Source organism: Trachymyrmex septentrionalis, unplaced genomic scaffold (assembly GCF_001594115.1).
Source record: "Trachymyrmex septentrionalis isolate Tsep2-gDNA-1 unplaced genomic scaffold, Tsep1.0 scaffold40, whole genome shotgun sequence".
In the NCBI taxonomy this organism is placed as follows: Eukaryota; Metazoa; Arthropoda; class Insecta; order Hymenoptera; family Formicidae; genus Trachymyrmex; species Trachymyrmex septentrionalis.
This window is the reverse complement of record NW_017305569.1, coordinates 2,760,807-2,785,761: the sequence shown is the minus strand read 5'-3', so window position 1 is coordinate 2,785,761 and position 24,955 is coordinate 2,760,807. Positions and strand designations below refer to the sequence as shown.

At 31.4% G+C, this 24,955-nt stretch overlaps 1 protein-coding gene across 5 annotated transcripts in view; it reads left to right on the top strand.

Moving 5' to 3' along the window:
* LOC108751092 (voltage-dependent L-type calcium channel subunit beta-2) overlaps positions 1-23,357 on the top strand; it is a 24,709-nt gene extending 1,352 nt beyond the window's left edge. For 2 of the 5 annotated variants that reach the window (XM_018491057.1, XM_018491056.1), the window contains 10 exons: positions 9,767-9,883; positions 11,802-11,921; positions 12,010-12,220; positions 13,026-13,123; positions 15,583-15,588; positions 15,671-15,807; positions 16,267-16,432; positions 16,613-16,982; positions 18,160-18,192; positions 21,832-23,357. In XM_018491057.1, the coding sequence (XP_018346559.1) occupies positions 9,767-9,883; positions 11,802-11,921; positions 12,010-12,220; positions 13,026-13,123; positions 15,583-15,588; positions 15,671-15,807; positions 16,267-16,432; positions 16,613-16,982; positions 18,160-18,192; positions 21,832-21,986 (1,413 nt within the window). In that variant the 3' untranslated portion in view covers positions 21,987-23,357. Of the gene's footprint in view, positions 1-1,268; positions 1,453-6,033; positions 6,484-9,766; positions 9,884-11,801; positions 11,922-12,009; positions 12,221-13,025; positions 13,124-15,582; positions 15,589-15,670; positions 15,808-16,266; positions 16,433-16,612; positions 16,983-18,159; positions 18,193-21,831 lie in introns of those variants that run through there. The other 3 variants (XM_018491058.1, XM_018491060.1, XM_018491059.1) reach the window with 3 other exon arrangements.
* The last annotated feature ends 1,598 nt before the right edge of the window (positions 23,358-24,955 follow it).

Below are 24,955 nucleotides of genomic sequence, written 5' to 3'. Positions count from 1 at the left end.
GCGCGCGTATGTCAAATAAAACAGACTGTAGAAAATAGCTTAATTCTTTACAAATTTTTAACATTATTATTTTTATTTGATGCATTATATTTTTATTGCTATTATCAAAGGATATGCGAAGTTACTTAGCTAAATTTTTTGTCGTGTACGTTAATGACACTTGTGTATAAAATATTTATAAGAAGCGAAAGTAATTATCACTTAAAAATGTTGCGATATACACATAATTCTTCGTTTGAATTATAGGAGCAACAATGTTTATAAAAAATGTATCATTGCTTGCTCAGAAAACTATGTAAGTACTGAACAGTAATAAATCGACGAACAGTAATACAATAGACGGATATATGTAGTACAAAGAATATGTCATCGATCGATATTGCTTGAGATAGTATTCTTTTTATCTGCAATTTCGCCTGTTTATAACATATGGGACACTTATACGATCATGCGGTGAATAAAAATGGATTGGTTTTGAAAAGAAATCAACATTGTTTCATTCCAACGTGTAATGCTAACGATAATTAAAGGACCAACTGGGTGACATATTAAAATCAAGCTTGATAAGAGAAGTGTGTGTTATTCATCGCATATTACTATCAGCGCACAAGATTTATTTCCACACCAAATATAAATAATATCTATAATTTTTTACAGTTTTTTAAGACAAGTGGAAATAGGAAAACTTAAAATTTTCCATATTATCTAACCGCATTATTTAAAAAAAAAATATAGAAAAGTTGATTTATACTGATTAGCATAATTTATAATTATACATTAATCGTATTTCTAGTAACTTATCATATCTCTAATAAATTAACTAGTTACATCAAAAAGATCATATTACTAAAAATAAATATAAATACAAGAAGAAAAAATGGGAATGTTTATATACTGATTTTTTCTTTTCATATTTATATTTATATATTTATTTAATATGTGTGATGTAACTCAAGAAATAATTGTTCTTATTTCCGCGATTGTGTGTGTGAATTCGACGATTCAACCCTCCACGATCAGTTTATTCTTGAACAACACTGTATGCATGTACAACTGGTAGGACACGTTACCGTCAGGGTGCAGTGGCCTGGCGTTGTCGTGCGGGTCGCGCTCCGGGTGGTTTGCGGAGGAGGACGCAGCGGAGCGAAGCGGAGCTGAGAACGGAGCACCCCTCGGATCGATATAGTAACGGGGGTGTCGTCCGACCATCCTCAGTGGCGCCCGCATACGGACGAGTCACAAAATGGCATTGCCAGAGAAACGGCGACCCAGCCACAAGGCGCACACGGTCGCAAAGACCATGTAGAGTCAGTCCGTGCAGCACCTCCGACTATCGCTCTCGCAGTTTACCGCATCTACCGTTACCGTGAAGACTCGCAGCAGTGAAAGCTCGCGGAGGTGAAAGATAGCGTGCCGCGAATAAGCGCGATGCAAACCGGGCCCGTTTAGAGGGTGATTATTTTTTAATCGTAATTGAGAAGCTTCTTGAAATTCTTAATAATAGAATTTGTTTTAGATATCTGAGTATACTTACAATTAGTGAAACCGCAGTGATCGATTGGAAAGAAGCGGATACGCGTGATGCACAAATATTTTTAATATTTTTGAAATAGTGTGCTCCTTCATGTCGAGAAGAAGGAAGGGTTGTCAAGATGAGAAAACGTGATTTGTTTGGTGCTAGAGTTTTTTTGTGGGAGAAGGTTCGTAAAGGTGTCAACGATAGGATAAGAATTAGCAAGACGAACGCAGACGTCCGCAGGTGAAAATTGACAAGGCCGATTGGAGCTATTTGTCGATCGACCAGCGAATTGGAATGTGGTAACTGCACTCGAGGTTGCATGATGTCGTTGACCTGCTTTCAAGCGCCACGGTGCTGTATCATCAGTTTAGCGACTTAAGCGCGAGTTTTACAATGAAAAATTTTGATTTGTAAACTGGACTCTATCCATTTAATATAATATGGATACCACTTCGTTTGACGTTTCGTGTGAGAACTATATTTTCGTGAATTAATAAAAGGGGATAATGCTTCAGAGAAAGATGGCTTATTGATCTGCTAAAGAAATTAGATTTGGTTTAATCTGGCACAGTGTTATTGAAAAGAGAAAGGAAAAATTTTATAGTTAAAGATTTAGAAGAATGCTAAAAATTAAGCTAGCAAATGTTACAGATGTTATAATGTTATAATGTTACTCGTTTTGTTTATTTAGCCGAAATTCATAAAAAGAAACGGATGAAGTTTTTAAATAGAGTATGCAAAAAAATTAATATAAAAATGTTTTTTGCATAAATTTAAAAATCTTCCGTACTGATAAAAATATTGAAGATTTTTTTATATATTTTAAGAAATACAGATTTTTTTCTTACTTTTCTTTTGCCTTTTATTAATTGAATCTTTTTGTAATTTAAAAAAATATTAAGCAACTTTCTCTCTCTCTCTCTCTCTCTCATTATTGTTTATTAATCTATTGTTAATATATCATTTTCGAGTATATCATTTTTGAGTATATGTCGAAATTTAAACCGAGCAACGAATTCGAAAGCACAGATTTCTAAGAGGGTCAACAGTATCGATTATCTAGGAATTAAATTGATAATTCAAGAGCCAATTTCGTGTTTCTTCGAATTGTACTTTTGATTACGACTGACGAAGCTAATAACAAAGTTATTTATGAAGTTGTTTCTATGAATTAATTAATTATTTAGATAGATGAGGTGATCGGGGAATTGCGTGACAACGCTCGATGTTTAATTCTCTTATAAAAGGTTACTTTGCATCTCTAATTCAATTTTTATATTTTCATTGCAATTATACGTTAGCATTGTTATTTTTTTAAAGGTGCGGCAAAGGTGTTTAAAAAATAAGTTTTATTTTGAAAATAGTAGTAATAGAAAAATTACCAGCAGTAAATTAAACTCCTAATTCTCCAATGCATCTTGTTATACTTTGTACAATAGCTGTAAAAATTAGGACAGTTAATTTTAATTACACATTTATTTTAACAGAATTTTATAATGTAAAACAAAGTTCTCTTAAAAAATTTTATATTATAAACTTAGCTGCTTTGGTCCGTTTGAAGGAAATTTATTCTATTTATAACAAAGAGAGAGAGAGAGAGAGAGAGAGAGAACAATAACTTTATGAGATGTATAACATTCAAATTGATTCTTTTAGAGATATAGTATGTAAATATTTATAGAAAGTGTATTACAATATATTGCAATTAAGGATTTTTATGATAGAGAACATAAGTTGAGTGGTTACACTGGAAAGAGAATGCTAGATTTTAAAATTATTTGCTCCAAAAACCTTTTTTTTTTTGTTTAATTATACGTATAAAAATATTAATTACATATGATGTTCTTGTCAATTTGATTAAGATTTTTTAATAATCATTTTTGAAAATTCTAAATTCCATCGAAAGAGTTAATTTATATAAATATAATTGAATCTCCAATTTCACCTATCTTGAGGACTTTCAGTTATATTATAGATAACCAAATGAAACCGCATTGAAAAATTCGTTCGTCATTAAATTTATCTGCAATTGAGTCAGATACAATAGAACAACACCATTTTGAATCTGAGCCAATTTTACAGAAGATAACAGCGCGTGCTATAAAAAAATTTGCTTTCTTACTCGCAAACGATTATTATCAAATCCCACAATTTATTTACAAATTAAAATAGAATTATAAATTCTCACGAATGTGGAGATAATTCTCTTTAATTATTAATGATTTATTTTTATAAATAAAATAATTTTAAGTTACATTCATTAGATATTAGAATAGCAGTGTGTATTAAATCTTTTATAAAATTGATTTTTTATTAAATAGAAAAAGGTAAAGTGAAGTACATTTTTTTAAATTCTAGATAATTGGAAACATCTATATTACTTTCTCATTTTTGCAGCATAATATTAGTGTCTTCGATATTTTCTACGATAAAAATGAATCGAGCAAATTATTGTAATTGCGTTAAATAATTTATTTGAATTGACATATATGGGATCCGACATACAGAATTCCGTCACGATATTTGATTGATATAAAACATAAACCTAATAAAATTCTCAAATTACAATTAACAAAATTTCCAATCAATTACAATTATCATGAATATTTCAATGGAATAGACGCTGATCGCGTGCACAAAGTAGTGAAGACTTTATATCAGTTGAGTTATAGATTCCATTAGAAATAGTAGATTGAAGTCATATTAAATGCATTTTTAGTGATTACTCAAGCAGAAGCCGACTTATTAACGTGATATTACTTTAGTTAAACTTTATTATAATTCTATCAATCTTCTATGAAAATTACTTAGAGTCAATAAAATTATCCAATCACACAATATTAAAAAAATACTTTTTAAATATTTATTTAATATAAAAATATAAAATAAATATTTTAAAAATATTCTTTAAATATTGTGTGTTAATTAAGTAATGACTCCGAATTCATATAGCCTTTTGATACAAAGTGATATAATTTGAAGATATAATTTATATCCATAAATTCCGTTAATAACAATTATAATTTATAAAAAAAAAGAATTAAGAATATAAAACTTCTAAACTTCTAGAATATCCTGCTATGAGTAAAGATAGAAACGAGTGATACAATCCATTTTTTAAATTCATTACCATTAACTTAATATATACGAGATATTTTTATCTTCTATCTTATATCTCGTTGCTATGTAATTTATTGATGCTTCGTGCTATGTGTATATTTTTAACGATATAGGGCAGACAATTTTAGGGAGTGGCATTAACTTCTTTGTAATTCTTCCAAGCTTTCTTCACAAATAAATTTGGCCAGGTCAATTGCAGAATAAAAATAGATTTAGACAATGGTTCGATTTTGTTCTTTCTTGCCTAATTTTAGAGTATTGTACGATACATTTTTATATGACAGCACGTTGCAATATATAACATACCTGGAAGTCAATACTGTGCTAAATTTAAATGCTAGCTTTTATCTAGAAAGCGATTTTCAAAGCAAATTTTAATATTTTTTTAAGTAACAATTATTAAAGAATACAGAATATTTTTATACATATTTATTTATATGTAAATTACAAATTATAAAACTTTTGCAAGTATTTATATTAAATATTTTGAAAGTCGTAAACTATGTTTTATTTATAAAAAAAATTTTTTCAGAAAGACTTTAACCCTTTGTGGACGGGCGACCCCATTTGGGATCGCCCCCTTTTATTTTATAAGCTGCCGTTTGATTTTTGTAAAACTTAATCTATTGAATAATTTGATGCTTTATTTGAGGTCAACAATAACAAATTTAGAACGGCGAATTCCAAATTTTGATTATCACTCTATGGGATTAGATCTTTCATTAAAGTTATTATCCGTTTGCAATTCGACAATTTTAGGTCACATTTAAACTTAATGATACCAAACGTTTATTTTTTATTTCTGCACTAGACTACACTAGAAATCTCTTTCTCGCTTTTGCCAAATATTAAACATATATCTATCTCACTTTAAATTCCAAAAGTATACACTAGTTCAACCACAAAAAATAGACCCCAAAATTTTCTAAAAACTTCCTAGAATTGCACAATAATCAAATTATTTATTTAAATTTTAAATTTTTAAATTTTGATGTCTTTTTGATACTCGAAGCCAAAATCAAATTCAGTCTCTCCTCGGAAACTCTTAGAAAATAAAATCTTTAAATTTCTTTGTTAGAAAAACTTCCGTCTTCAAAAAATTAATTCATCTAAAATGATCATAACTAAAGATATTTTTTATCGATTATATGCACACACTCACACAAACACACACACACACACACACACACACACACACATACACACATACAATATAATATTTACATGTACATGTAAACTATAACAAATTTTGGTACTTCTTGATACTCGATTATCTCATTAAATTACGTCTGCGTTCGTCCATTGTAATTAATCTACGTTTGTATTTCTTATTTTCTTTATTATGTCTTTTAGACAATTTTTTATAGTCCACTTACACTTTGTCTTGCAGAGGGCTATTAGAAAAGTGAATATTTCAAATTGAATTTATTGCTCGTTATGAACGTGAAACATAATTTGTCATCATGGGATGATGATAACAATCTTTTACAAGTAGATTAAGATTCAAGATTAAGTATTTGGATGGCTTGCAAACGAAAGCGAAAAAAGCTTAAGATACGACGTGTCTGAGGGAAGCTCCGAAACTTTGTGCCACTGCGCCATTCAACATGGCGTAGCGGCGTGAAATATTAGTGCAATAAAGACAAATTTTGATGAGAGTAGCCATGCGGTAGCGTGTGCTAAGTGAGAGCTTAGAGCATTAGCCCGATAAATTTCAGCTCCAAATTGGAGCGAAGGCGAATTAAGCACTATCAGAAGAACAACTCTGGCGTCCATGGTGGTGAATCCCGGCGATGATCGGGTACAATCAACACAATTCCGGCTACAACAAGCTATTTACTCAGGTATACTGACAAACGAGGATTTCAATAACTTTTTGTTGGGCAAAAGCAGGAGGAATATTAAGAACGATTTGTTATTATAAATTTTATTGTTTTTATAAATTAATGTTAATAAAAATTACCAACTTTTTTATTTGCTACAGTATTTTAAAATATTTAGATTAATATGCAAGGTTTGTTTAAATGTTTGGCACTGTCATTTTCTTTTATAATCGTTTAAATAATTATAAAAGTAAACAAGATAATTGTAGAAATAAAATTGTTTCAATTTTATTTTATTTTTTTATGTTATTCTCTTATGCTCTTGATTTATTATTCTTTTTTTTTTTTCATTTCCCTCACTTATCACTTTTCGCAAGGCTATGATAAATAGGAATATGTTTATGGAATAACAGTACTTATCTTTTTATTTCGCTCCATCAAAGGGATAACTGTAATTAAACTTAAAGTTATCAAGGGATTCCATATAGTCAGGAAGGTCTCCGTATAAAAATAACCGATTATTGTGACCATACTTTGAGCAAGGAGGCGCAAGAGGATGTTTGAACGCGTCAAAGACGCTCCGTTTCCTAGACATATAGGATATTTCGCAATATATATATATATCGTTCAAGGCTCGTATTAGGCAATGTGGCGTAAAGCAGAAGCGATCATCCGTGCTATCGTTGCAGCGCAGCGATTTACGCCGATCGCGCGCTCGATCGAGGTTTACTTTCCTTTTTTAGTGTAAAATCAAGCTTTGCGAATCGGTGGTATGCTCTACTGGCCTTGGAGTTAATCTTTATCCTTAGTGCACTTCTTTTACTTGCAATACATCTTTCGAAGTGTCTTTTGAATTTTATTAGTTAGATTCTGCAAAGAGGCTTCCATTTTTTTACATTGACATTAATAATCTAGAATTTGTAATTATTGACAACTGAAAAGAAGTTTTTACATAATTATTGCTAAATTTTATTTGCATAAATTTTTTCATCGGCATTATTGATTATGATATTATAATTGTTATTTGAAATAGTTCTTAATTTCACATGAGCTTTAACACTATCACTTACCCAAATGCCTTTTTTTTTGAACAGGCGATTTGAATTATGGAATATACAAACTCGGCATGATTATTTCAACTGCTTCGTGAATTGATTCAACTTTAGTTCTAAAAGTATACATAAATACATGAACAACTACAAATACTAATTTCTTGTTCTTTTGTGTAATAATGTCGAATAATTGCGAATGCTTTTTGTAATTAAATTTTTTAATTAAAAATGTAGCAATATTAGAGAAACAAGATTTTCAAAATAAAACATTAGGTAGGCGTCACAATTACTTATGCGGTCATTCAAATGTTAAAAATGTCATAAGAATATGCGTATATAAGTGTATGCACAATCGTTCTCTCTTCCGTACCGCCTTTAAAATGTATAAATACAAACATATTTATTAATTATTGTGAGCTAAATGCAATTCACATTAAAAAAATTTTGAGAAAGATAAGATAAATTGAAATACATATATATACAACATAATATTCTAGAAAGACACTTTTTGATAAGAATGATTGTCTTATATATAATTGTAATATTTTTTTTAGAATATTATTTATGTATATTTCTGTCATATCAATTTATCTTATTAAAGGTACTCTCTTATTATTGTTCTACAAATATTAGAATGCTCAAGTTTCTTTTTGTACAGATATATTTATATACGTATATATTTAAATATTTATAAGGATAGGACATAAAAGGTCGTTGGCATAGCTACGATATGTCAACCAAGTGAGTTTATATTCGTCGAAAAGCTTTTTTGAAGAAAGAAGAATCCTATGGAAGTAATCCATAGAAGAATAATTTATTACTGGAAGCTAACTAGAATTAATCAAATGATTAAATAAAAATTAATGATACTTTATATGATTAAATGACTGATTATCATAATATAACAGAATTGCAATCCTAAATGTAATTAAATTGGGAAATAAAAAACAAATTTCCATATATGAATAAAATCTTCGTTTTACTTTGCTTTTTTCTATTTGGAAAGATACGTGCTTTAAGCAAAAGAGAGTCCTGCCAACATTAAATAAACGTATTCTGCACATATCCACTGCTGTTTTATCGCACTGCTATGAAATTACTGTTAACGTAAAATTTCATATAAAAGGAATTAATGTAGGAAATATATCTTACATCTTCATTAAATGAAAACCTATAATTTTTTTCTTAATAGAGAAACTGAAGAGATAAATCTATAATAATAAATATATAAAAAGATATTTTTAAAATAAAAATTTTTGATCTTATATGAATTTGTTATATTGAATACATAATTATTTGTTACATTGATTACATAATCATATTTGTAGACATAAGTACAATCGAACAACATACGTAACATTAAATTAATTGAAATACTTAATAAATACTTAATAAATCGTTCACTTCTCTAATTAATATGCAAATTGAAGCTTGTTCTGGTCTTAATTTCTTGCTTATGACGAACATTGAGCCTGCGTAAGTCTTGCTCCCTATGCTCGATCGATTCATTTAATCTTAACAGGAACTAATTAACTTGCTAGACTGATTTCCTTTGTTACAAGGTAATCTACGTCGATACTTGTAGGACGTAATAGACGTAATGAACTGCGTCGTAGGGCTTTATCATTCACGATCTTGCGGACAAAGTCACAATTAACGTTGTCTTACACAGAGTAAATAAATACTGTTTAAGTAAGCTATTTTCAAGGGATGAAACTTACCTTGAAATGTTCAGTTTAGAAGACTGACATAAAAAGTATTTGTTTACATTTTAATATATGTTAACATGTATAAATTTGAAAAAATTTACTGGTGGGTGATTCTATTAAAATAAAAAATTTTAATCACAAAAAATATTATAATTTTTCAGAAATAAATTTTTCAGAAATGTATGTATTTATACGAATGTTTAATTGAATACATCATTTGCTCAAAATATTATATATTTTATGATAGGGAGATAAATTAATATTTGACGTTAATCTTGTTAAAATAAAATAAAAAATTTTCTTGAAAACAAAAATTATCTAAGTTTTAACATTTGATTTGACATCTGAGATTTTGTGTTAAAAGTTAAAAATTTAAACAGTATCTAAAATCATTTTTGCAAGAGATTATTAATTCACCACAAATGTCAAATAAGAATTTTTTATGTCTATGTGCAAAAGAAAAATTTTTCTTAGTTTTCTAAAATTTTTTGCTATATATGAAAGTTTGCGGATTTAATGGATGACTTGCCTGATTTCTCTCAGGGCTCGGCGGACTCAAACTACTCCCAGCCGAGCTCGGATCTTTCGCTGGACGAGGAGAAAGAGAGCTTGCGACGCGAGAAGGAGAGGCAGGCCCTCAATCAACTTGAAAAAGCCAGAGTAAGTCATTGATCTTTTTATGTGCTCTAGTTTGTTCCGCGAAAACGACTCTATGCTATTCTTATTTTTTTTCGCACGTTCCGCTCTCACAGCTCGATGCTATTCTTATTTTTTCGCACGTGCATCATCGTTTATCAAGTTATCTCATTATCGCGGCATTATTATATTTCTTCGACGTGATATAAACATTATAAATTTATATGAAAAGTGACATAACGCGTCTGCAATTTTAAGACAGGAAGGGAAAAAAAAGAAACCAGACTCGGCGAGATGCCAATCGGACATTTCACAGAACTTCTTTTTGCGCTCCAAGCCATAAAGATAAATCTATGGAAAAATATGATCTGTATGAGTGTTACGGTTTTAACGCGGTAATAATGCTTAAATGCGGTAATAATGTCGGTACTCACATATCAAGAAATGTTTTACGAAACACGCGCGAGCAATTTTTTGAAGTGTCAATTTATTTTATTAGTCATCTTACTTCATTAAGAATTAATTTTGTTTATAAATTTTTATTTTGTATACACGAAGAAAACGATTTTGTTGAAGAAGTGAAAAATTTAACTAAATATATACATACAGATTTGAAAATAATCTTGTTAAACCATCAAAATAATTATATAGAAATTTCAAGCATGACGCAGAGTACGAGTATTCCTATGTAAAAGTGTTGATATTCTAGCAACCAGTTTGAGTGTCCTACATAATTATTTTGAAAGTCCAACAAAATTATTTTCAGATCTGTATCTAGCTATGTTTAAATGCTTCAGCAAAATAATCCTTTTTATATAACTATTATATGTTATGGAAAATTATAAACTAACAGTTATGTTATTTTTAGTTGGTGTTTGTTGAATACACTTTATTCTTTTTTCTTTTAAATTACAATATTGCATTATATATTTTGTCCCTTCACTTGCAGTCTGGGTTTTTTTTTGCAACAAGCGAAATTTTACTTTCAAATTATTTCGAAATAAAGGAGAGCAAAATTCGGTCTGCTATTCTAAAATAGTCTGTTAAAAATCTATTCGGTAATGTAATAAGGTTGTTAAAAAGTAACCCTAAATTTGTCCACACTTTTTGAAAAAACAGTAGAAAAACTGAAGTTAGAGGAAGTTAAAATATGATTGCAAACGGAGGGTTAAGTTTGTAAATATTTGAATAAAGAATTAAATTGCGAAATTTTCTATGTATAGTGAATTGTAACGATAGATTGTAGGATTAAATGATAAACATAGTTTTGAAATTATGAAATAACACGAACGTCAAATGCAAGGATCTGATCGGCTCAGTTTTCTTCGGCTTAACAGTAAATGGATATTGATTGGCGGGAGACGACCTTCGAAGGATAGAGCTCGTCGCAATAAAAATGAAAAGCTTTGCAATACTCTTTTATTCTTTATTGAAGGGACGATGTTGTCACTAGAAACATGCGTCCACGCATATGACAATGTGTCGATCGGCCGTGAAGCTCATCGGTGTGGCCGGCTTTTATTTTCTATTCCCTACATGTGATATAGTTATACGTGTTTATGTACACGTCGCGATATAGGAGTCGCACCGTGACCCGATAGAAAAGTCGATAACACGGGCAAGGGAACGATGATACGTAACTAAGCGCGGTGGTACGAGACGATACCGCACATTTGTCGTCGAGATTGATGATACGATTTACTTTTTGGAATAAAATAATCGCGGATAAATTATATAAAACAAATATATTTTTATACATTTATTTTTTGTAAATAACATTTTATTAAAATTGATTTAGTTAAACATTAAATTTATTATAATTTTATTGCACTGTGATGACTGGCAAAAAGAAAAATTTTAACATTGATTAATATAAATTAAAGTACACTGATTTAAGGACTCAATATACGTTCTTATTTCTACTTTTCAATTTACGTTTCAGTCAAAGCCAGTAGCGTTTGCAGTGCGGACTAACGTGAGCTATGATGGATCCGTCGATGATGACTCACCTGTGCACGGATCAGCCGTCAGCTTTGACGTTCGTGACTTTCTTCACATCAAGGTACGAATATACATCTTCTGTTTTGTAAACTTTCCTGTTGTATAATTTTAAAATTTTCTTTACTATTAAGTCTTCTGTTTTTTTTTAGGAAAAATATGATAATAACTGGTGGATTGGCAGGCTCGTGAAAGAGAATTGCGATGTGGGATTCATCCCATCACCTGTGAAGCTAGAGGCCTTAAGGTTGCAGGCGACCGCCGCGCGTGGTACGAAAGGACTCTACTCGACGCGAGGAGGGTCTTCAGGGAACCTAGGCGAGAGTGGTATGCCCTCACGTGGTTCCACACCACCTACGCCAGGTATCCTAGCACGTCCTTCTTTCTTTCCCCCCCAAAATTTACGGTGTACCCAATTCGGTATACCTGATCGGGAAACTTTCTCAGCTTGATCCTCGACAGTGAATTACAGGCGGACGGATTGTTGCCACAGGCCGGTCGAAACAAAAAATAAATGTGACGAATAACACTCGCTTGAGATCCTAAGTATCCCACTATTTGAGACATACAAACAGCTTCGAGTGCTTATATCGAAAACTTTAAATCGAAGCAACTTCTGTGTAATTCGCAAATGAATAAAACTGCATGCGCGCAAATAATAAAGTTTGATAGAACATGTAAATTATAATATTGTTATACTGTAGCAGATAGACATTTAATACAAAAGTATATTAGAATCTTTTTTTCATTTCTTGCGATTTATACAGAAATATGAGCTTCTCCATTTACGCTCTTTCGACAAAAATTGCTCACTGTGCTCTCGCTTCACACGCCCTATTAGTGTTCATTTCATTGCTAAAACCATCGGGTAGCTATCGCTAAAGTCACCGTATTCGTGCAATTCATCACACATACGCGCACACACACACACACACACACACACACACACACACACACACACACACACATGCGATTCTTAGTACTGCTGTAGCTAGCTGCTTTGATAGCCGCTGCTATAAGCAGATATACACAAGCATAAATTAGTGAATTATGTCTAGGCTGCATCTCATCAGTTGAGTGCTTCTTCATAGCTTCTTTGAGAGAAAGAGGGACTCATCGATCATGAGATAAAGATGAGATTTCCAGTAACCTCGTATTCTTTCGACAGGTGATGACAGCGACAGTGTCGGGAACGTACGACCTGGCAAGTCAACCCTGACAACCCCACCCGCTAAGGAGAAGCGAAAGAACTTCTTCAAGAAGCCGGTAAACGTTCGGCGTGCTACGCTATGGCGAATATCTAACGCATCACGCACAGCTTAACACCTTTCTGAACTTCTACATTTAGATTAGTAGACACTGTACGCCTACTGAGCTGGCGTGATGCTCAATGACGTCATGCGTAATAATAGCTGTCACACTGAGATGTTAAAAAATGTCTGATAATTCTAGAATTGTTCGCTTCGGTATTGATTATTGCACACGGTTTATTTAATACTCTTCCTTACGATGCAGATAATAGCTATATACAATAGCATGATGCATTTCTCTCACGCTAGTTAGACGTACAGACAATTCTATTTACTGTTTCTATCTAACATATAATCTTGCAACACTAGGCTTTGTCCATGTCAAGGCAATTTTCCTAGCAGTACTATTTTATAAGATATAAATAAAAAATTTTATTAGCGAAAATTTTTAGACTGAATAAGAGAAATAAAATTTATCACAAAGAAACGTTGAGATAATATTATATTTTGCCAAGGCTCTATTAGTGAGTATTAATTCATATGGACATTGTCTATGATATTAAAATTTACCAGTCGATTTTAAATTTTAAGTCTTAGATTAACATAGTTCTCTTACTCGTATAGATATACAGTCAGTGGTACAAGAGCGTCATTAGCTGTTCTCTAAAAGAAAAATCAAATATATATTCAAAATTAAAATTATATTTTTAAAGTATATTAGAAGCACTAAAATGCATTTACTGGTATGTCGTTCAATCACCATTATTATTTATTATAGCTTCACAGCATCGAGATATGCTGTCGACGAGATTTTCGATCAGAGTCTTGGGTAAGAATCTCTAAATCTTGCCAAAATAACTGCTTTAGATTAAATATTGGTTTTTCTGGAAGCTTCACTTTCATAATTGACTAGATTTTCAATCGGATTTGCGCCTGCACATTAGGAAGGATAATCTTGACGGCTTCATTTTCACGTTTGCACCGCGTGCACAAATGGTTTTGATATTTCGAATTTTGTTCTTCTTGCAATATCCAGTTGCAATTATTTCATTTAAACTCTTTACTACAGATTTTTATTTTTTTATATTTACAATATTCGATTAGCATCGAGATTTTCGGAAAAGATATGCAAAATACTGAAATTTTACTTACATAAACAATCTTACTTATAAATTTTTGAGAGAATGTTTAACCTTTGGAGGAAGTATTGTACCGACATGCGTGGGATAAATCCAGGTCCAAAAGAAAACTTCATCAGAATGATATTGAAGAAATCACGATCAATATTTTCTTTTGTCCATTGGAATCTTTTTTCTTTATGCTCAGTGTTAAGAGTTGTTTTCAACTCTGCATTTCCATCCAGTCAGAAGCTTTTAAACGAATGACGTTTAGCTAAAGACTACCTTTTAAAGCTTAAGAAAGCAATACATTAATCTAAGAACATTTTTTTAATAAAATAAACTTTTACATTGGAGATAACTCAAAATTGTATGACTATATCTTCGAAATAATTCAAGTATAAACTATGTTAAATATTACGCGAATAATAAATTATTAATAAACTTAAATTAGCAATATAAATTTTTATCTTATTAACCGCATAACGCATAATCGGATTTAATTAATTATTACTAATATTAAAACATAGTCTACAATGCATTTTATTGCTATCTTTTTTAAATAATTATGCACTGTCAATACGTTCTTCAGACACTTTCTTTTTGCGTAACACTGGCTTTTATGCCACTGGCTGTAATTGACAATCCATATTTTACAAATATAACGACTAAAAATTGACATAAATAAACTTTATTAAGGCAAATTTTATATTTTTAGAGAAAACTATATAAAATGTGATACCATTTAAAAAAAATTTTTTTCGATATATTCTTTCATGTTTTGTTAAAAAATTGCTTACTTCAATGATTTATTATAACTGAATTACTTCTTTTTCTATAAAATTATTAAGTATCAAAGTAAATTAAATATTTTTTATTAAAATTTTTATGGTTCCATAAATAGTTTGTAAAAATTTCTTATTTTAAATGGTACAATACAATAGTATCATATTGGTTATACGTAATATCGAATGTAATCAATAATTAGAAATGACTGGTAAATATTTTCACTATTTTAACACACTGTTAATCACTTCTTTTACTGTCACTGCAATACATGTTTGGTTAGAGATTATTTCTGTAGCTGAAGTCGCGTGTTGTGGCGAAAATTGTTCATCATAAGGTTGAATATAGCCAAACCGATTATAGTTCGTAAGAGGCCGTTAATTCTTTAGCCCGATATCATAGTTACTAACATGCTGCTTGGCCAAAGTACCTTCGGTGCTTGAAGAGGATGTCTCGTGGGCGTTCGCACGTTCAGAGAAGGACTTTGGCCGTGCAGGAGGTCGCATGTGTCAAGTCGACGTGGCCATTAACTGATTTCAATGTTTCAATATTGCATACCGTGCTCAAGCAGTCCTACGTAAGTGAGACTACCTGGGGTCGATACCGGCGAATGCGCCTCATCTCAATTAACCGAACTAATTGTTTGCTCCAATTTTCAGGAGACGACAACCCCCTATGATGTAGTACCTTCCATGAGGCCAGTGGTACTGGTAGGACCATCGCTCAAAGGTTACCAAGTGACGGATATGATGCAGAAGGCACTCTTCGATTTTCTCAAACACCGTTTTGAAGGAAGGTCTGTCGAGACTTTTTATATATTATCCTACGTAGTCTGACCTTTTCTTGTTACTAATAAAGAAAAACAAACAGTTATATATCAGTCTTAATTATAAGCAGGTTTTCTTTCTCGTACTAACAAGGAAAAAGGAACATAGCCATCCATTCTTTTTATATGTACTTTTAAATAACTAAATCTGATTTAACCTATATACAAGGTATTACTGTAACAATATGTGCATTTAAATATGACAGTTTAAATATTAAAAAATTAATATTTACAAACAAACAAAAAAGGGAACATTAGGACTGATAAAAATCAGCGCTGTAATTAGTCAAACGCTAATTACAGCGCTGATTTTTATCAGCCCTAATTTTCCCTTTTTTATTATTGTGTTAAACAGAAGAAATCTAATTATGTTTTATTAATTATTATATTATTAATTTTACTCTCTCTAAAAATTATTTATTATTACAGAATTATTATCACACGAGTAATGGCGGATATATCATTAGCAAAAAGATCCTTGCTGAACAATCCAACTAAAAGAGCGATCATGGAGCGAACATCTAGCAGGAGCAGTTGTTTAGCAGAAGTCCAACAAGAGATCGAAAGAATTTTTGAACTTGCCAGGACGCTGCAGGTTTGTAAATAAGATATTATAATATAAACCTTTTAACATTTTTTTTTTATTTAAATTTATGTATTTTAATACTACAAAGAAATTTTCCATAAATAATTTACGTAATAAATAATAACACAATAAATTAATTTATATATATTTCAACTAAATTAATTGAACACGTCTAATACGCAATTTTAGCTAGTCGTATTGGACTGCGACACAATAAATCATCCGTCGCAGTTGATGAAGACTAGCTTAGCACCCACGGTCGTTTACCTAAAAATTTCTTCGCCAAAAGTTCTGCAAAGATTGATTAAGACCCGAGGAAAATCCCAGATACGTCATCTTAATGTACAAATGGTGGCTGCCGAAAAGCTAGCACAGTGTCCGTTAGAGATGTTTGATGTTATCCTAGACGAAAATCAATTAGAGGAAGCGTGCGAACACGTCGCCGAGTATCTTGAAGCCTACTGGAGGGCGACGCATCCTCCAGATTTTTCCACGATACCTCGCGCCGTGACAGCACCTGATGCATCGACGGATACGTACCCTCAACGTGTGCCATCAGGTATCACGATTGTTTCGATAAGTTGAAGATCATTCATTATAAATGTGTTGAAAGATTTATAGATTTGCATATCAAGAGATTCACAGAGAAAGAATAGTTTTGCTGAAGTTATATATCTAAAAATGTAGATAGATACAGATTTGAAAATAATTTTGTTGAACTATCAAAATAATTATGTAGAATGCTTAAGCTGATTGTTAGAGTATCAAAATTTTGTGTCGTATTGCTCATTGTGCTTGAGTTTTCTACATCATTATTTTGATGACCCAACAAATTTATTTTAGATTTCTATCTTGTTAAATTTTTAAATATTTCAGGAAAACCCTTCTTTCTATGTTTTGAACTCGTGGAAATCATGCAAATACAGAAAATTCGAAATTGATCGTATTTTTCTAGAACAAATAATAATGGAATTCAGGACAATAGAAAGATTTTAAGTAGCAAAATATAGGCAATATTTCGGTCATTCGATGATGATTTTGTGGAAACCATCCAAAATCATTGAGACACAGGAGCCAATGTAAAACCGGCGGTGATTTACAATGTCATTTCTGGCAGAGACATCGTCGTATTGAAGCAAATCAACGCGTAATACGTAGATTGACGTCTTTGGCATGTCAGATTTGTCTACGAACATATTTGGCAATGCTTAAAATTAGCTAGAGGTCGAAATATTGGCTTTGAGAAAATTGTTGTATTGATCATAGTATCTAGGGAAAATAATGTTAAGAGACATTATTAATACCCCTCAATATCTCATTTCCCGCAGATTACAAATTAATAGTATCAGAGTACTTTTTTGACACAGAATAAAAATGTCGTTCTATCTTTCTTCGCATTCCATAAGTAATAAAGATAGAAAGATACTTGTGTCGACTTGTGTCATTAAATGAAAGGCACTTTTATAATTTTCTATTCAACAATGTAACTGCTATATACAACATGTGTTATATTGTTTATATTGTTGAGTGGAGAAATAGTAATATTGATCAATAGACATCATTTTAATCTGTTAACTTGTGTTCTGCGGATTTAATATCGCATAATCCAACCATTTGTTTCATGTGTCTCAAACTCGCTTTTTTCAAAATCGTGATTTTTGCTCCCGCTTTCTAATCCTATCAGTAATCAAACGAGATTCAATTTTGTCACTAACAATCGATTCTTATCCTCTCAGGTGCTTCTCATGAGACTTACTATCATCGAAGAGGTAACCCAATATTTTCCTTAAACATATTTTTGCACTCTCGTATTCCTTATTTGTTGTATTCCTTCATTTAGCATAGTTTGCTAATTGTGCACATTGTCGTCGCATGAAATCATTTTAAAATAATTTAGAAGACAAATTACTTTTTAAAGATCCGTTAGAAACAATTAATGCAAGTTAATATAATCTGACCGTTATGAGATCTGTGCATCTATTATTATTATTGATGTTATATATGTACATTTAAGAATGTCTATTATTTTATTGTAGCACGATATTAAACTTGCATACGTAAAATATAGCGATTTCTCGCACGATTTATGTTAACGTTTTAATATATTTTCTATTTTTTCATGATAGTTTCGAAAAGTTATGCAGTGTTTTTCATTATTTTTATATAACATCAATTTTTTTAATTATATAAGATTAATGCTTATACGTAATAATGCAATTTAAATGTTAGCGTACTATAAATGTACTTATTCATTCTCTATAAATAATTATAATAATGCATAATTTTTTATTTATATACATTATATTTATTTCAGCGTTATATATCATTTTATTAATAATCTATATATGTAATTATGTACTAATTTATGATCTCTAACAACCTATTAATTTCTAACTCCGCATTCACCCATCCACCGAAGAAGCAATGCTGTTGACTAAAAATGTCTGTGCATCATTCGCATAATCGTTTATCATCAAATCAAAATATCACCTTATCCTGACGTTATATTTCTTTTCAGCCGCAATATACGGATCAAACGTACGAGTCAATATGAACTTGTACCCAGTGCAGTAAGACCGAGGCGCGTTTCTTTTCCGTTAGTGCGAATAAATTTCGTTTTTATTTGTGTAATCGCTTCCCCAATTATTTTTGTATAATCAGCAGAAACTTTCCTTTCTCATACTTGATGTATTTAATCATTAAATATATATATATACGCTTACTTTATTTAATTGCAACTTACTTCGTACACATTATGCTATTTATCATCGATCACGAGTGCTTTCTTTATTAATTTTATTTACGAGATTTTTTTATTAATATTAAATCTAATTAAAATATTTAAAGAAAGAGAAATTACTTTAAATAATTTTTCAATATATCAAAATTTTATTTAAATATTTTATTCCTTGAATTTTATATAAGTAAGTATAGACGTTTATAAAAACGGCGCGCACGATGTTTTTTAGTGTCCGGAAGTATTAATATTTGTCTTTCTATAGATATTAGATATAAAATCTAAAGATTTTTTTGAATATTTACAGCGTTTAATTTATTCTCTGATTTTATTTTACGCAAATTAAGAATATTTAAAAATTTTTTGTTAAATCTACGCGTCCTTAAATTGATGACAAAGATATTACGTGATTGCGCTTGCGCATTCGCGTAATTTTTACGAGACAAAAGCCAATAAAGCTATACTCGATTTTCCCGAATAGCATAATTCATTGGTGAAACATTGGCATACATTGGGAATATATTGGATCAATGTTACGTCAATGAATTATGCTACTAGGATTACTTCTTTTTTATTTATTTTCTTTGCAAATATAATTTTTAAACTTTTTACGCCGTACTATCGTTGGGTGCAACGTATAAAAAGAAATTTCAGCTACGAAACTATCGCGAGGGCACGCACAGATTATTGGCTTTGTTGTTGTCAGCAACGAGCTCTGACTCCGATGTTCTGTTTGTTTACGTGTAAAAGTGGAGGCGGTGGCTGCCACGGGAGTCATCCGAAAACACAACTAGCAACTTGGTCGCGGTAACCAAGAGACCAAGATGAAACAATCGAGTTAAGAAGACCCGAGCGCGGGACATACCTGTCATTGTGCGGCCGTTTCTACTTCCTGCTTCATCGCGGATGCAATTTTATGCGGCATAAACCGGCCAAATTGTGCGCTTCGGCCCGTGATATTTAATTCTGGGTGCAGATACGATTGAAAAAATTAGAGAAACTGTGTAGGAATACCTTTGTAAGGGCGCGTTGTAAGTACAGATGGGTTTGGTGCATGGGCCCGGAAACACGGAACCGACCCGACTTTATTTCTCTCGAGGAGAGAAAATGATTTATAATTCCCATTATTTTACTTTTCTTTTCACGGTGGAGTAACTAGTTCGCCACAGAGAGCAATCAAAGATTATTAAATATGTAAGATTTTAACATAAATTATAATTCAAATCTTATTCTGAACCTTCTCTACTTAAAAGATTATTGTTAAATGCAAAAATGCGAAAATATCTTTTAAATTTCAACTGTATAATCAATTTTTAACATTTTTTTTCAATTTTACTACATATTTTATTATATATTTTATTTCAATAAAGAAAATAAAATTATATGCTTTTGAATACAAATATTAATATATTTAATTTTCATTTACGACATAAAATTTATTATAAAAGCTTTTTATATAATATTTTATTAATTTTAAATATTATTAATGTCATAGTAGTTATTTGATTGCTACTGTATTAACGCAATTACGCCACTGACATTTACTTCATTTTTTTATTCCTATTCCAATAAAATTTTTTTTGGCTAAACTTCTGGCTATTTTTTATTTAGTTGCAAGTCACTTAATATCTTTTCTTTAAAATTAATATTCTATACTTTATTATTTATATCAAGCATGTTTTCTGATAAAACAATAAATGAAATTTTATAAACTATTCTATATTTTTTTTTTAATCTGATTTTAACGTGTCTAATCTACTCTATAAAATAATTGATATTAAAATTTATTTAATTATTGAAATTTTTAACATGTCATGAAGTCTAGCCTTATACATATTCGTTTTATTTGATAATGTTGTTTCGTAAGCCCTTCACCAACCCTTCTCACATAGAATAGGATTATAGAATAGAGATTATCTAACGTTAGAAAGAGAAATATTAACGACGTAGCAGCGTGAGTCGAGAGGACAGAAGTAAAGGAATTCTTTATCCGTCGTAGATCTTACGCGATTTATATCGTCTCGCATAATGTATGTTCGAGATTGTATCAATGTACCGATGAATAAACGAGTACATTCTTCTACTTCTCGATTTCTGCGCACCTGCGCAACGGTAGTTCGAACGTCGGAGTCTTTGCGCCGTACCTTCTTTTTTTATTTGGTCTTTTTTTTGCTTAGAGCTTGCATGGATTAAGTAGCATGAGATGTTGGAATGATTTGGCTAAAATCTCATCCTTATTGCTCACATCAATCATTCAGGATCCAAGTGATGTTTGTTTTTACGTAGGATAGAATTTGAGTGATGTAGATAATTCTTTGTGGTGAAATTTGTACAGTCGATAATTTCTTAATATTATATAAAACAATTTTATTTTAGTAAAAAGTTTAAGAATAAAAATAAAAAAAAGTTTTAAGTTATATGTAAATACAATTCGATGTCTTATAGCAAGCATATTTATGACAGATTGCCATTTTGATTCGTCTCTCTTTAATTAAAAATCCGCATTAGTGATTATATCACTTCTCAGTCATTACTATTAGCGAATCTGTTCCTTAAGAAAACAATAAGGACATGAAATGAAATTTGCGAAAAATGCACAAATTTGTTTGAGCAAGTCGTGTAAATGTCACCTTATAAATTACAATCTAATCTTGCTCTGTTTCTAATTTAGGAGCTAGAGATGAGTCAACGAGAAGATCACGAATGGATCGGATGGATCGAAGCGAACGCATGGATCACGAGTATGGCGAGGAAGAACACAGCATCGATTATGGCAGTACTTTGAGACGTCGCAAACAGCACGACTCGAGTCTTAATGCTATTTAGGAGCTGGGGCCCCGGGGCCTGTCGCTTCAGCGCTGTCCCCATCTGCGCACCACCGCCCTTTAGCGGGCTCGCCTCCCGGTAACGCTACCGAACGCTAGGAAGTGCGCAACGCTACCTCGCGATAAGATCGCTGCGCTCTGTTAGTGGGGCTGTTTCCTGTTGCGTTACTCTACGCCCAGCGATCGGCATCAGATGCAACTTTCAGCCAGGTTTTCGTGTCGACGCCCACTACTCTTCTGAGGAACTTCAATACGCTACCACTCGCCAGCAGCGTGCACGTTAATCCCGGAAAACAATTTGCGCTTGCATTTTTATTCGCGCTGCCAACAAAAAAAAAATATATATATATATAAGTTGAAATGTAAGATTTTAATTGCTGCTTAATTAGAGAACACGATTTAGTTGCGACGTAACTATTGGAAAATTTTCTGGCATGCTTTAAACATGCATTCGTATCTTCCGAAAGATCTTGCGTTTATAATGATACACATTTATATTATACGCTGCTATTATTCCTTTTTACACTGCTGAATACTTTGATAACGTTCGCGATTAATTATATAATTATATTTTATTAATAATGAACAACAAAAACGGTTTTCACCATAAAACTTCTTCTACTTCTCTTTTTCTTCTTTTTCTTCTGACATGCTACTGATCATCAGAGTAGCGTGCAAGTGTTATCAAAATATATTTATTCCGATAAATCTAAATTGTTTATCGTCAAACTACAAAGAATCGAAAGCAAAAACGCTGTTATTACTGAACAAATTCCATTAGCACATTACAAATTCCACAATTCGCACATACTATCTATTTATAAAAGCATATCTTCATCTTTGTACGTCGAGCCTTCGCCAATTAATGCCCCAATCAATATCACGAACGTGTATCACTCTGGCGATGTCATTCACAATTGCAGAGTTATGCTATAGTCATTGATCATACCAACTACCAAACTATTCTCACGCACAAATACCATCAAGTTGTACTTACCTGATGACGTATGCTTAAGGGCTCTGCTGCGTGTTATGTAGAGGGAACATGTCAACCGCTCATTATAACAATTAAGCGTACTATGCCAAATGTATCAAATGCTCACCGTAATAATTACTGGTCACGACAAAGTGCACGCATCGTTTTGAGATGCACATGATATCGTACATAACATCTTTTATGCTACTTTATACAAAAGGAAGATAATATTATGGAATAATACTGTAAAAGAAAATACACACATTTGACTGCATTCGGTACTCCTCGTTAAAATATACTACTCAAAGTCGTTCACGTATTCAATCAAATCGACACTATGCATTTTTCATATGAAATATTGCAGAAGTTATTCTCGAACCTTTTTCGAAAGTTTCACACGCAGTTAGGAAAAAACTCGAAAAATTTTCTCGAACAATTCAATCTCATTTTCATAACCTTTACGTAATTTAAAATTGTTTTTAATCAAAAAATTTGCGAATATAAATTTCTAATCAAAAATCTTCTTATATACATATATACATATATTCTACACACTCTACATCTTCGATGGACTCTTTATGAACACAAATTATTTGCCAAACTAAAATTATTACGATAAGGATGAATTTCTTTTAATATTTACGTGCGATTTTCCAATTAGCGAGTTTTTATCGCTAATAGTTAAGGATTCGAGCGTAGTTTAACGATCGTTTAAACAAATTATCCCAACAGGAGTTCTACAGCCGATTCGAAATAATCTTCCGGTGTCCTTGTCCATCGCAGTATAAGCAGGACAAATTCCCCATTCGCGGAATCAGCTCAACGACACTAGTAGACGCGCGAGATAATCGCGTGGGACGAGGAGACCAAGATAGAAAGTGACTCGAAATAGAGTGAAAAGAGCCCTGGGGCCTTAATCCCTGCACCGACTCTTCCCGGGCCCCAAAACCAATTTTTATGTCGAATCGGCGATCGACGATCGACGCGGTATCGAGTATTTCTTATGAAACAGAGATTTCACTTCTCTCATAGAATTTAATTATAAGAAATGATAATGACCACTATAATTCCAATTGAAGAAAATTAATGATTATCTAGAGAAATAATCTATGATCGATTGAACAGCTAATTTTATTAATAGCTAAATTATTTAATAATCAAGATAAAAAGAAGCTTTAATAAAATTTCGCAGCTGATTATAGATATGTATATTAATTTGATCGTCGATCGTGATAGCCAATGTAGTTACCGTAATTTTACAATCGCTGAAGAGCGATTCGTGATGGATACAGCTCGGTAATCTTGAATTTGATCGTGGAAATTGAAACCCATCGTCGATCGCGACGGCGGACGTAGCTGAAGCGATTTTAACGATCGACGAAGTGACACTTAACATCAAAATTAGACAAACTAATGTAGAAACAAAATTGTTCTTGGAGATGTTTTTGATTTATGAGACAACAACATGGTTCGAAATTAGAAGAAGATATCGGTGCGCTGAACACATGAAAGTTTTCGATTTTGATTAAGCGCGTCAACGACCTAGTACGTCGCTTTATGATGCGTTTATAGGTTTATACGTTTTGCTGAAGCTATGCGAAAGTATACGTAATACACACACATACATTGCACATCAAAGAATACGATTTGTGTATATGTTAATACATAATAATATATATGTGTATATATATATATATATATATATATATATATATATATATACAATATATATGTTAATTGTATACACAAGTGACAATTCCATCTGTATCACTTGTGACAAATTTTAATTAAGAAAAAGAAGGTTAAATAAGATGTTTAGCAGAGATGTGAATAAAATCTACTTGGCTTTTCTAAGGATAATTATAGACTGAAATGAATATAATTTATAAAATATAATATAATTATATTTTTCAATATATATGTTATATGAATCTTATTCATTATCGACTTAATACACACTATTTAATTCGCAAAATAATTGATTTACTTCTGAA